General features: G+C 43.4%; 1 protein-coding gene across 1 annotated transcript in view; it reads left to right on the top strand.

The window, feature by feature from the left end:
• KBTBD12 (kelch repeat and BTB domain containing 12) overlaps positions 1 to 13923 on the top strand; it is a 113070-nt gene that overhangs the window by 32189 nt on the left and 66958 nt on the right. Inside the window, exons 4-5 of the mRNA XM_073644933.1 lie at positions 4005 to 4155; positions 11471 to 11668. Of these exons, the coding sequence (XP_073501034.1) occupies positions 4005 to 4155; positions 11471 to 11668 (349 nt within the window). The remainder of the gene's footprint in view (positions 1 to 4004; positions 4156 to 11470; positions 11669 to 13923) is intronic.

Here is a 13923-nt window from a genome sequence, read left to right as displayed (position 1 = left end):
ATGTCATACCTCTTTCTTCCTGCGGGGGAGCTGCAGGAAAGAACATTGATAGCAATGAGACCAATGATCGGCAGAATTAAGGATTTAGGGCTGAAAAAAGATAATTTCTATAGGGGGTCGTCTGATTTTATTATCCGCACCCCAGACTCAAGCAGAATGTTACATCCTTCTGGTGATAGTGTGAGACAATCTACAGAGCTGTGAGATGATACAAGATTATTCTTAAAGGTGACAGAGCCCATAAATCATAGCCGGTGAAGTTCAGACCTATATGCAAACAGTGTAACTCACAGCCTAAAATAACATATGTATAAATCATTACAGTAAGAGAATGCAGCTCTGGAGGAAGCTCAATGCTTCATTCACGACAGTGGAGGAGCAGCCTCTGAAAATGGGATCGAGCTTGTGTATAGCCGGATATGTACAGCATGTGGTCATTATAGATATACAGTATACAGCCAGGTATAGCCTTATTATATAGAAATTAACATATAAGTCTCCATGATCAGTGACTCCAGCTTATCTGCATCGTGCATTGGACTCAAAAGTAGTCTGAAATCCATCTTCTGTCTTGTAAGATTCCCTTCGCCATGCTTTATAGTGAAGCTCAGCCTTTCCAGACTCGCTGCTTTCTATATGCACAATCCCACCCTTAAACAGGTTTCCTACTTTCACATAGTTGTAAAACAAACACCCTCCCCAGGTCCAGCACATGGCTACAGCGCTGATCACCACTGCAGTCAGTCACTGAACTTTAACGGCTCTGCTGATGTAGAGATTGTGCGAGCTGCAGACCTCAGTGATTGGCTGCAGCGGTGATTTAGCTACGTCACCACTGTAGCTAAATCAGCTGCGAAGAGAAAGCGCTGGACCAGATGAGGGCGAGAACGATCTGTGCTTGTTGTGTTACAGCTGTGGGCACCATTTTTGTGAAAGTGATGAACCCCTTTAAGTCGGAACATGAAAAGCGGAGACTAAAAATCAAAACTAAGGAAGAAGTTAATCAAGGAAAGAAAAAAAGTAATTTCTGCACATATTAAGAGGGAAAAGAGTCTGAATATGGGGGGATTACGGGTCCACTTAAATTTTGGGTGCCTAAGGACGTCATGCACAACCAAAGAGGAGCAGTGGAAAGGTGGTGGTTCTCGGGACCCCCATCCAGCGCCCATGGACCACTGATCTGACCACTGGATTAGGGTCTTGCAAATTGATCCGATCATCTCTACCCAGCATGTTTGCCCTTACCCTAATTTTCCGATGGTGCCGGTGCCCTCGGAGGCGGGGGGGGGGCATGTAACGTTTTTCTATAGGACCCATCAATTTCCTCTATGGTATAAATGCACAATATGGCAGATTTGCCAGTGTCGGTGTGCGGGGGGGGGGGACAACTTTGTTGGGGTCTTGGTTCCTACAATAATGATGAAATCTTCTTTTGCTGTTTACTTGAGTTTTTCTGCTGTGGGCGGCAGAAGATAAGACAGAATCTCGGAGGAGTCTCTGACATAATTACCTGAATATCCTGAACTGTCTCCTGTGTTCTGGCAGGAGGTGCCGGCACTGGGGGGGTTAATGCAGTATTATAACGTGACAGCTTGTCAGCAGCGGGGAGTTATTTATATTGCAAAAAAGACAGGAAAGAGGCAAAATCTGCCCACTCTTCACATGCCAGAGGCAACTTAGAGCCGGGCAGTGAGAGCAGCCTGCGGCATTGGACCATCCGCGCCCCCCAGAGAACGTGCAGCTCAGCCTGAAGAATAATGAGCTCCAAACCCTTCATATTGTCAGCTGTCAATGGGGACGGTGCACCGGTGGTGGTCACCCAAAGACCCCTCTAAGACACCATTATTATTGGCACGCGGTAGGTGCAGGACCCCTGTAGACATTTTGCATTGGGCCCCAGAACTTCACGTTACGCCTCTAATAATTACCCTCAATGCAACATGTTTCAGAGAAGTAACTTTCTATAGGGCCCCAATGCAAAATGTGTAACTATTCAGAGGCAGTAGAGGGGCCCCCCCACCCCAGGGCCCCCACAGTGCCAGGACCACTGCTCTGCTCCATGCCCGAACCATAAGAGGCAGAGAGGCCCGAATGGAAGCGGTTCCCATCGCAGGTGGGCGTCTATTGATGAACCAAGATTGGCATTAATATTAGACATTCTGCTTTTGTCAGTCGCTACTCAAAACAGATGGCAGGAAGGAAGCGAAGCCCCAGGACCGCCTCATCAGCGCCGTGCGCTGCGCCTGCTACTTATCACATTACTGAACATGTTTTGCTTCGAAGACAATAAAAATGATTATTCTCTGCTGAAATGTAAATGGCAATAAAAAAGAGAAGCACAGAACAAGAAGACGAGCGAGAAGACGGGGGATCGTTATAATGAAGAGCAGAGAGAAGGCAGAAGGCAAGGGACATAAAGTATACACTCACCTTCACACAGAAAGTGCAGCCACTGGGCACATACATTACTCATCCTGTGTTATACTCCAGAGCTGCACTCACTATTCTGCTGGTGCAGTCACTGCGTACATACATTACATTACTGATCCTGAGTTACATCCTGTATTATACTCCAGAGCTGCGCTCACTATTCTGCTGGTGCAGTCACTGTGTACATACATTACATTACTGATACTGTACTGATCCTGAGTCACATCCTGTATTATACTCCAGAGCTGCACTCACTATTCTGCTGGTGCAGTCACTGTGTACATACATTACATTACTGATCCTGAGTTACATCCTGTATTATACTCCAGAGCTGCACTCACTATTCTGCTTGTGCAGTCACTGTGTACATACATTACATTACTGATCCTGAGTTACATCCTGTATTATACTCCAGAGCTGCACTCACTATTCTGCTGGTGCAGTCACTGTGTACATACATTACATTACTGATACTGTACTGATCCTGAGTTACCTCCTGTATTATACTCCAGAGCTGCACTCACTATTCTGCTGATGCACTCACTGTGTACATACATTACATGACTGATCCTGTACTGATCCTGAGTCACATCCTGTATTATACTCCAGAGCTGCACTCACTATTCTGCTTGTGCAGTCACTGTGTACATACATTACATTACTGATCCTGTACTGATCCTGAGTTACATCCTGTATTATACTCCAGAGCTGCACTCACTATTCTGCTTGTGCAGTCACTGTGTATATACATTACATTACTGATCCTGAGTTACATCCTGTATTATACTCCAGAGCTGCACTCACTATTCTGCTGGTGCAGTCACTGTGTACATACATTACATTACTGATCCTGAGTTACATCCTGTATTATCCTCCAGAGCTGCACTCACTATTCTGCTAGTGCAGTCACTGTGTATATACATTACATTACTGATCCTGTACTGATCCTGTACTCATCCTGAGTTATATCCTGTATTATACTCCAGAGCTGCGCTCACTATTCTGCTAGTGCAGTCACTGTGCACATACATTACTTATCCTGTACTGATCCTGAGTTACATTCTGTATTATACTCCAGAGCTGCACTCACTATTCTGCTGCTGCAGTCACTGTGTACATACATTGCATTACTGATCCTGTACTGATCCTGAGTTACATCCTGTATTATACTCCAGAGCTGCACTCACTATTCTGCTGGTGCAGTCACTGTGTACATACATTACATTACTGATCCTGTACTGATCCTGAGTTACATCCTGTATTATACTCCAGAGCTGCGCTCACTATTCTGCTGGTGCAGTCACTGTGTACATACATTACTGATCATGTACTGATCCTGCGTTACATCCAGTGTTGTGCTGCAGAGCTGCGCTCTGTATTAATGACGTTACTAGGGGTTAGGTAATGGTCTTACGTTCCAGACCCTGGCTCCAGGTTTTAGGAATGTGATGAGATCCCGTGTGTTATTGGTGCACAATGATATATGTGAGGCCCCGTTATGTATATTTGGGTGAGACACGGGACGGGAAACAGTGATGACTTACAAGGACAAAATGTTCCTTCTATATCTGCAGACAGATCACCCCGATGATGAACCCGATCGGCTGAGTCACCGATTGTTGCAGTACGATCCCGTCATTGATAAATGGAAACTATTAGCTCCCATGAATTATTCCAAGTATCGGTTCAGCGTCGCTGTGGTTGATGGTGAAATTTTCGTTTTAGGTAAGTGCATGAGGCTCTGGGGCACATTGACTACTAGGGCCCAGGACCAGTGGGGGCTCACGGCTAATGGAGGGGAAGCCCATCGAGGGCCCAGGACCAGTGGGGGCTCACAGCTAATGGAGGGGAAGCCCATCGAGGGCCCAGGACCAGTGGGGGCTCACGGCTAATGGAGGGGAAGCCCATCGAGGGCCCAGGACCAGTGGGGGCTCACGGCTAATGGAGGGGAAGCCCATCGAGGGCCCAGGACCAGTGGGGGCTCACGGCTAATGGAGGGGAAGCCCATCGAGGAGCCCCCGTCTACCTCTCCGTGGCTTATGGACATTCCTTGCAAAGGGATTGTTCATTGCCACAAAAACATGGGCAATTTATTTTAGAAATAGCGCCACTCTTGTCCATGTGTTGTGGGCAATATTCATTTCAATAAAGCTGCAATACCACATACAACCTGTGGAGAGAAGTGGCGCTCTTTCTTGATGAAATCTTGAATTTTTGATGCATCCATAATGGGACTGAATTCTTCTCTCATCTCCTTCCATTCGGAGTCGCCTCCGAGGAGGAGATTAATGTCTGTAAGGAAAGTTCTCCGTCTTCACGGCAGCCAATAACATTTAAATAATTTACAGAAAGATGTTTCCTTCGAGCAATGACTCCATTAATTCTGCGCCCTGGCACTATACATCCCTCCTTGCTGTTGTATCTCAATCTGTATATAAATAGCTGCTATGTCACATTTACTGCTCCCTCCATTAACGCTATATAGATGCGGCGGGGCTGGCGGTGTCATGCATCACTGCGTCTCCGAGTCAAGTGCACAGTGAAGGACGTTCTGCCAGGCGAGGCCCTAATGGAGCTGAATTTAACATGAGGATCTGCTTGTTTGAGGGATAAATATGGGAGATTTGTTTTACCAATCTGCTATGAGGAGGGAAGGATACACAAGACTTAAAGCGATTCTCCACTTTTTGTTATCATTTTTAAGTCCATAATTCCGCACTGATCGGTTTCTTAATATATCTTTATAACAATCGAAGCTCAATTTTTCTTATACGGAGCTAGATAGTCGAAGCTACAGGATATAAAATGCTTACAGCTGCCACTAGAGGGAGCTCTGGAGCTTAATGCAGACTGTTTCATTACAGAGTTCACGCTCCCCCTAGTGGTGGCTGCAGATAGCGCTGAAGGTCCAAATTAGGAAAATAATTATATATTAAAAAAGTGTATCAGCACAGACTTTTAGACCCGTGGATTAAAGCAAAGATGGCATGCACTTTAAAACTAAAGACCCCATTGTGAACAGATTAGGAACATCCAACCTCAACAATCAGTTGATCTATCGGATAGGCCAGTGGAGTCCAACCTTTGGGTGACTAGCTGTTGAGAGACTACAACTTCCAGAAGCATGCCAGGAATAGTTGTTTTACAACAGCTAGAAAGCGACAGATTGGAGGACCCCGCCCCAGATAAAGTCGATTAAATTACATCTGCTCTGGTCCATTACGGTTCCGATATCTTAAAGGGTTATTTCCATCCAATACATTTCTGGCAATTTTAGAAGATATGCTATAAATGTAGGATAAATGTGAGTCCCACCAGTAATTTGCACTTGTCTCGAGAACGGTGCAGCTGTCAGTAGAGAAGAAGCTGCGCATGCGCAGCTCTCTCCATTCACGTGTATGGGAGTTCTGATAACTGCTAAGCATTCACAGATGAAAGTAGTAAGGTCCACAAAAATCTCAAAAATTGACTCTCGTTGCACATCAATGTCAGTAGAGATGAGGCCGCGCAAATCCCTTCATTTATTTGTAAGTGCTAAGCAATTTTCTGAACTCCCATACAAATGAACAAAGATAGTCACCTATCCACTGGATATACGGTTTGTGTCCTGATGAAGAAGTCTGGAATGACTTTGAAACGCGTTGAGTAAAGAACCTGAAATAAAAAATCCTTTATTATACTTCCATTTGGATCTTCTTTGCCTCCCAGCAGAGCGTATAAACTACATTTGGCTCCTTTTTTTTTCTCTTCTCTTTCCTGGTCGGAAGACCCGTGGATCTGCAGCAGCTGTTTTCATGTGTATTCATAGTTGTGCGTCACACGACCTTATCAGGTTAGCATATCCTTTTATTTGCAGAATTGTTATTCTTAGATAAGACCCAATTTGCGCTTTTTTTGCTCCTAGTTTCTACCTGTCCACTGGTGGACCCCATTCTTGAGATAGGACCCCATATAGCAATGTACTGGATGGGAATAATACTTTAAAGGGGATCGGTCACTCACTATAAATATGTGATGTTTTTACCTGGTGTAAATGCCGCTGTTCTCCTGAATCGGACGATGATTTTCTTTTCTTCCTGCGCCTTTCTGTTCCTGAAATATGGCCTTTTCTTCCTAGAATATAAATTTAGTCTTTTTAGACAAGTGGGAGTAGTCCTCAACTCCCTTATATGGGCATATTCTTAGCCACGCCCAGATTTATATGCGGGAATGATGAGGCCATATCTCAGGAACGGAGAGGCGCAGGAACAAGAGAAAAACAGCGCCGGATTCAGGAGAACAGCAGTGTTTCTACCAGATAAAAAATAATTACATCTTTACAGTTTCTTTAATTCATTGTGATAGCTAATTTAAAAAAAATACTGTGACTTTTCTTACAATGAGCTCTTTACGATCTCAGCTTGGAATAGATCCTACTGTTTTCACATTTTCTGGCAATTTTCTTCCCCTTGTGACCTAAAAACATCCCCCCCCACGACCATCCTTCCTCCTTTTGCCCCTCTGACTTTTACAACCCTACAGTATGTCACGCCATTTTCATCAGATCTTGTCTCCTTTTTTTCTATTTATAAAAACCCATCCGGCTGTATTTCATAAAACAGAACTTGGAGCGCGGCGAAGATGAATTCTGTTTCCCAGAAGATTCTAAAAAAAAAAAAACACCCAAAACAAGAACGCAGAGTTGATTTTTGCATAATTAAGACAATTGGGCTTTAATTGAGTCTATTTGGAGAACCAGAAGTTTGTTTTATGAAAAAAAAAAAAAAAAAACAAAGAAAAAAAAAAGAAATTTCGGCTGTTTCCACCGAAGGAAGTGAGACGGGCCGAGAACAAGGAGGCTTTGATCCGCCGCCTTCGAGTAATAGGATTTCTTTATCAATAGACGTCTTTCACATTCTTATTTCGCTGTTACAAGGATTACGGGACGGGAAACAATCGGGGTCTTGTTTAGATTTAAAGAAAAATGTCATGAGAATTTGCAATTTTTTTTGCCCCCTTTTCTTACGAAGTCTTTACAAAACTCAATGGGTTTTGTTCAATAGTAAGTAACTAAAATGAAGGGGCCGGGGCCGGGATTTGGGCTGTGAAACGTCTTTATTGTGCACATGCCATTAAGATGCTGCCTCCGTTCCTGGGGCCCATCCAAGATCCTCTGAATCGGCCTCTCATTAGGAGGACAATGGCGATATTTCCAGAGCATCCTGCGAATAATAATTCTAGCCGGAGAAAGCTCCGAGACAAGGATGAAGATGGAGTCGAGTGCTTCAAAGTTGCAAAACAAACTCAGAAACATCTCGTCACTGGTTTGCAATTTGTTGTATTAAAGGGACACTGCACAAATAGTCTGTTGTGCTACTGCTCCATGCAGGACGTACATAGAAATCATGGGGCCCCATAGCAGAAGTCCTATTTGGCCTCCGCCACAACAAAAAAACAAATTAATATTCAGCAGGATCACAGAAGACCATCTCTCACAACTCTGCAGCCCTTACAAAGTAATTTTACTCCTATTGAAGCCCCTTCGTTTTCCCAAACACTAAGATACCCCTCTTATGGCCTCCCTAAAGTATGATGGCAACAAAAGTGCCCCCCAAACACAGCATGATACGCTCAATGAGAATTCCTCCACATGCACAGTATGATGACCCTACAGTAACCACTCACACAAAGTATGATACCCCCACGGTGACACGGAGTATGATGGCCCCAACACAGCTCTCCATACAGTACAGTAACCCCCATACAGTATGATGGCTCCCACACAACCCTCGACACTGTATAATGGCCCCCACATAGCGTTCCAAATAGTATAATGGCCCCCACATAGCCCTCCAAATAGTATAATGGCCCCCACATAGCCCTCCAAATATTATAATGGCCCCCACATAGACCTCCAAATATTATAATGGGCCCCAACATAGCCCTCCAAATATTATAATGGGCCCCAACATAACCCTCCAAATAGTATAATGAGCCCCAACATAGTCCTCCAAATAGTATAATGGCCCCCACTTAGCCCTCCAAATAGTACCAGCATAGCCCTCCAAATAGTATAATGGTCCCCAACAAAGCCTTCCAAATAGTATAATGGACCCCAACATAGCCCTCCAAATAGTATAATGGACCCCAACATATCCCTTCATATAGTTTAATGGCCCCAACATAGGCCTCCAAATAGTATAATGGGCCCCAACAAAGCCCTTCATATAGTATAATGGGCCCCAACATAGCCCTGCAAATAGTATAATGGCCCCCACATAGCCCTCCAAATAGTATAATGGATCCCAACATAGCCCTCCAAATAGTATACTGGACCCCAACATAGCCCTTCAAATAGTATAATGGATCCCAACATAGCCCTCCAAATAGTATAATGGCCCCAACATAGGCCTCCAAATAGTATAATGGACCCCAACATAGCCCTTCAAATAGTATAATGAATCCCAACATAGCCCTCCAAATAGTATAATGGCGCCCACATAGCCCTCCAAATACTACAATGGCCCCCACATAGCCCTCCAAATAGTATAATGGGCCCTACATAGTCCTCCAAATAGTATAATGGGCCCTACATAGTCCTCCAAATAGTATAATCGACCCTACATAGCACTCCAAATAGTATAATGGGCCCCACCATAGCCTTCCAAATAGTATAATGGCCCCCACATAGCCCTTCAAATAGTATAATGGGCCCCAACATAGGCCTCCATATAGTATAATGGCCCCAACATAGGCCTCCAAATAGTATAATGGGCACCAACATAGCCCTCCAAATAGTATAATGGGCCCCAACATAGGCCTCCATATAGTATAATGGCCCCAACATAGCCTCAAAATAGTATAATGGGCCCCAACATAGCCTTCCAGATAGTATAATGGACCCAACAAAGCCCTTCATATAGTATAATGGTCCCCAACATGGCCCTCCAAATAGTATAATGGGCACCAACATAGCCCTCCAAATAGTATAATGGGCCCAACATAGGCCTCCAAATAGTATAATCGACCGCACATAGTCCTCCAAATAGTATAATGGGCCCCACCATAGCCCTCCAAATAGTATAATGGGCCCCACCATAGCCCTCCAAATAGTATAATGGCCCCCACATAGCCCTCCAAATAGTATAATGGACCCCAACATAGCCCTTCAAATAGTATAATGGGCCCCAACATAGGCCTCCATATAGTATAATGGCCCCAACATAGGCCTCCAAATAGTATAATGGGCACTAACATAGCCCTCCAAATAGTATAATGGGCCCCAATATAGGCCTCCATATAGTATAATAGCCCCAACATAGCCTCCAAATAGTATAGTGGGCCCCAACATAGCCCTCCAAATAGTATAATGGTCCCCAACAAAGCCCTTCATATAGTATAATGGGCCCCAACATATCCCTTCATATAGTATAATGGGCCCCAACATAGCCCTCCAAATAGTATAATGGGCCCCAACATAGCCCTTCATATAGTATAATGGGCCCCAACATAGCCCTCCAAATAGTATAATGGGCCCCAACATAGCCTCCATATAGTATAATGGCCCCAACATAGCCTCCAAATAGTATAATGGGCCCCAACATAGCCCTCCAGATAGTATAATGGACTCAACAAAGCCCTTCATATAGTATAATGGGCCCCAACATAGCCCTCCAAATAGTATAATGGGCACCAACATAGCCCTCCAAATAATATAATGGGCCCAACATAGGCCTCCAAATAGTATAATCGACCGCACATAGTCCTCCAAATAGTATAATGGGCCCCACCATAGCCCTCCAAATAGTATAATGGGCCCCACCATAGCCCTCCAAATAGTATAATGGCCCCCAACATAGCCCTTCAAATAGTATAATGGGCCCCAACATAGCCCTTCATATAGTATAATGGCCCCAACATAGGCCTCCATATAGTATAATGGGCCCCAACATAGCCCTCCAAATAGTATAATGGGCCCCAACATAGCCCTCCAAATAGTATAATGGGCCCCAACATAGGCCTCCATATAGTATAATGGCCCCAACATAGCCTCCAAATAGCAAAAAGAAGCAAAACCTACAAAAGACAAAAAATATATCTCATACCCTACCATCATTATATATAAATGTAAAGCAAAGTTGCATATTAAATATAGGGTACTTAGTGAACTATTTTTGATCAAAAAAAGTATACAAGCCGTCCCACCAGCGACAAGGTGACCCTAAATTGGGACGGTCCTACACTGTCTATATTAAAAACCTTACTGTATATCAAAGTTGAAGTAATGCATATAAAAGGGTAGACAAATAGGACCGGGTCCCAACTCCAGACCACCCAGGCCCGTGGTAAGCTACATATATACCAGTCAGCTCAACAAAGGGGATGCCACACCCTTAATTTGCACAGAATTCACATTGCTCAGTTCACATTGCTTGTTTTTTTGTCTTGTTTGCATTCTGTGCAAATTAAGGGTGTGGCATCCCCTTTGTTGAGCTGATTAGTATATATGTAGCTTACCATGGGCCTAGGTGGTCTGGAGTTGGGACCCGGTTCTATTTGTCTACCCTTTTATATGCATTACTTCAACTTTGATATACAGTAAGGTTTTTAATATAGACAGTGTAGGACCGTCCCAATTTAGGGTCACCTTGTCGCTGGTGGGACAGCTTGTATACTTTTTTTGATCAAAAATAGTTCACTAAGTACCCTATATTTAATATGCAACTTTGCTTTACATTTATATATAATGATGGTAGGGTATGAGATATATTTTTTGTCTTTTGTAGGTTTTGCTTCTTTTTGCTAGTGTGAACATGCTCCTATTTCTTGCATAGCCTCCAAATAGTATAATGGGCCCCAACATAGCCCTCCAAATAGTATAATGGCCCCAACTTAGGCCTCCATATAGTATAATGACCCCAACATAGCCCTCCAAATAGTATAATAAATTGGTTGGCTGCTTTCTTGCACAGACAGCGCCACCTCTGACCACAGGCTGATTATGATATTGCAGCGCCACCACATTCTCTTTATGTTAGGTCACACATTGTGTCCCCCACAGGTGGCATCGGCTGCATCGGTCCGGACAAAGGACAGGCCCGAAAGTGTCTCGATGCTGTGGAGATATATAATGTAGATGGGAATTTCTGGAGAGATGGTCCAGCGATGCCTTACCCGCTCCTCACCCTAAGAAGCCACGCCAGCAGTGCCGGAGCTGTGGATGGGAAGCTGTATGTTTGTGGAGGGTATCGTGGAGCAGGTAGGAGATTTCTAAAATTACTGATTTAAAAGGATAAATACCGTCATACATTGCTCCAAAATCCTATATATCGTTGTAGCCGTCTGAGCCTTAATTTTCTGATACATTGCTCCAAATCCCCTACATTGACAAAGGGTTAAATGATGAAAGTCAGGCTGCCTGCAGCCACCACTAGAGGGAGCTGGACTGCATGAGTATACAGTAAACTCCTAAGCTCCTCCTAGTGGTGGCTCCGTATAAAATGCATAAAAAGGATAAAGTTTAAAGAGGAAATTGACATTAAAATTAAAAGAGACAGTGAGGAGGGAAGGGGGCACAGAAATGACACTTTTGTAAGATATATCTTATGCATAGAGACACCATCCTCTCCCCCTCCCTTTTTTCCATTGCACGGTATGGATTTCCCCTTTGAGTAGAGCCACTTGTGCAAACTCTACAGCCTGTATGGAGAAGATCTTGGGGATTTAGGAATAATATCCTGAAATAATCATTTTTGCTGTGAGTGGCAGGTCTATTATTCTGCGCTGAATGGGTGAACTTTGCCAAAGGTTCATAGACTTTTGCAAGCCTACTGTGATTTTCCAGACGCCAAAAGACAAAAATGGATCATAACAACTGCACACCGATCATCCCACATCCATAACCATTTGCGTGACTGTTAATTATTCTAACAGTATTACTTTTGCAAACATTTTTTTTTGCATAAAATAATAAATAAAGCAACTTTTCACATAAACTTGATGACAAATCTATCGTTTTGAGTACACAGCTCCTATGCAAAAATTGGATTTTGCAATCTTTATGATCAAATGCCCAAAAAAACCCTGTTGTGTATACAGCTGCTATGCAAGCCTATGTGTCTCCATGGTTACAGACTACAATCAAACCGTGTGTAGTCTGATGCTGCCGTCACTTGTTATTGTATTGTTCAGGTTCCTCTTGGTAAAAAATGTAAAAAAGAAACAGTATAATTATGGGATCTGACTACGTAGTGTCTGTTTTGTAGTCTGTTATCATGACAACACATAAGTCTGCATAGTAGCTGTGTACGCAAAACGATAGATTTTTTTTAGTTTAACAGAAGAAAACAATTAATTTATCAAACTGGAAATAATCCTGTCCCTTTAAGTGAATCATCCACATAATATTAAAAATGTATGAGGACTACTACACTCACTCGGCTCCATTCATTCTCAATTATTAATCACCGTAATGGACACAATCATCCTGTTATCCCTTTTGCTTTAGTTTTATTTGCCCTCCAATAATCCTTACACTCAGCCGTCCTGGAAATTCTGTTCTGTCGCTTCACCTCTATGAAAGAGATTAAATCTGCTCCTCTCATCCCGCGCATGCTGATAAAATGACGCTCTAATCCCTCGCTCTGCGCCGCTCTGCTGCGACCATATCGGGAGGATTGTCCGGAGAGAACGACGTCCTGGACATAACCTTATATATCTACAAGGGAGCAGGTGATTGCACCATGATGTGGTTGGTGTTAAAGGGAAACTCCAGAATAATAATAATCTTTTTATTTATATATAGCGCCAACATATTCCGCAGCGCTTTACAATTCAGACAATTTAGAGACATTATCGGCACTGTCCCTTTTGGGGGTCACAATCCAGAAAATACAGATATGAGATTGTTTGTAATTGTTCCAATATACACGTTTTTAAGGGATTTGATAACTTTTGTAAAAATAAAATATTGCTCCAATACATCTCAGAGATTAAAAAATCTCCTACCGGCAGACCTAGTTTTGGCAAAGTTTGTGCTTAGATCTTTTAGTCAGGTGTTACTTTTCTAAACATTTCAGAAGTTTTTAAACTTTTGTTGACAAATCCATGAAGTTTGTGACTAGTGTTGAGCGAATTTGTTCGGCATTTCAAATTCGAACAAGCCGGAATCCCGAACACGAACCCGAATTTGAAATGCCGAATAAATTCGCTCAACACTATTTGTGACACTTTCTTATTTCTCCGGACTTCTGGCGTTCGCACCCGGCATATCCTGACTGATGGCCGCCCGTTCTTGTCTCATCAGGGCTCGGAGTTTTTACAATTTCTATGCTTTTCATTGTCCTCCCACTTTTTTTGGGATTGACCACAAGTTCTCAATAGGAGCTTCCTGGTCTTGGATCCAAAATGTCACAGTTTTGTTCATCGAGCCGCTTCGTTGTCACTTTTCCTTGTGACTTGGTCTCCGTCATGGTGGAAAAAGCATCATCACCACATTGTCCTGGATGATGGAAG

Source organism: Phyllobates terribilis, unplaced genomic scaffold (assembly GCF_046119375.1).
Source record: "Phyllobates terribilis strain yellow unplaced genomic scaffold, ASM4611937v1 Scaffold_8__6_contigs__length_399053987, whole genome shotgun sequence".
Classification (NCBI taxonomy): domain Eukaryota; kingdom Metazoa; phylum Chordata; class Amphibia; order Anura; family Dendrobatidae; genus Phyllobates; species Phyllobates terribilis.
Note: the sequence above shows the minus strand (reverse complement) of the source record. Positions and strands in the feature narration are given on the sequence as shown.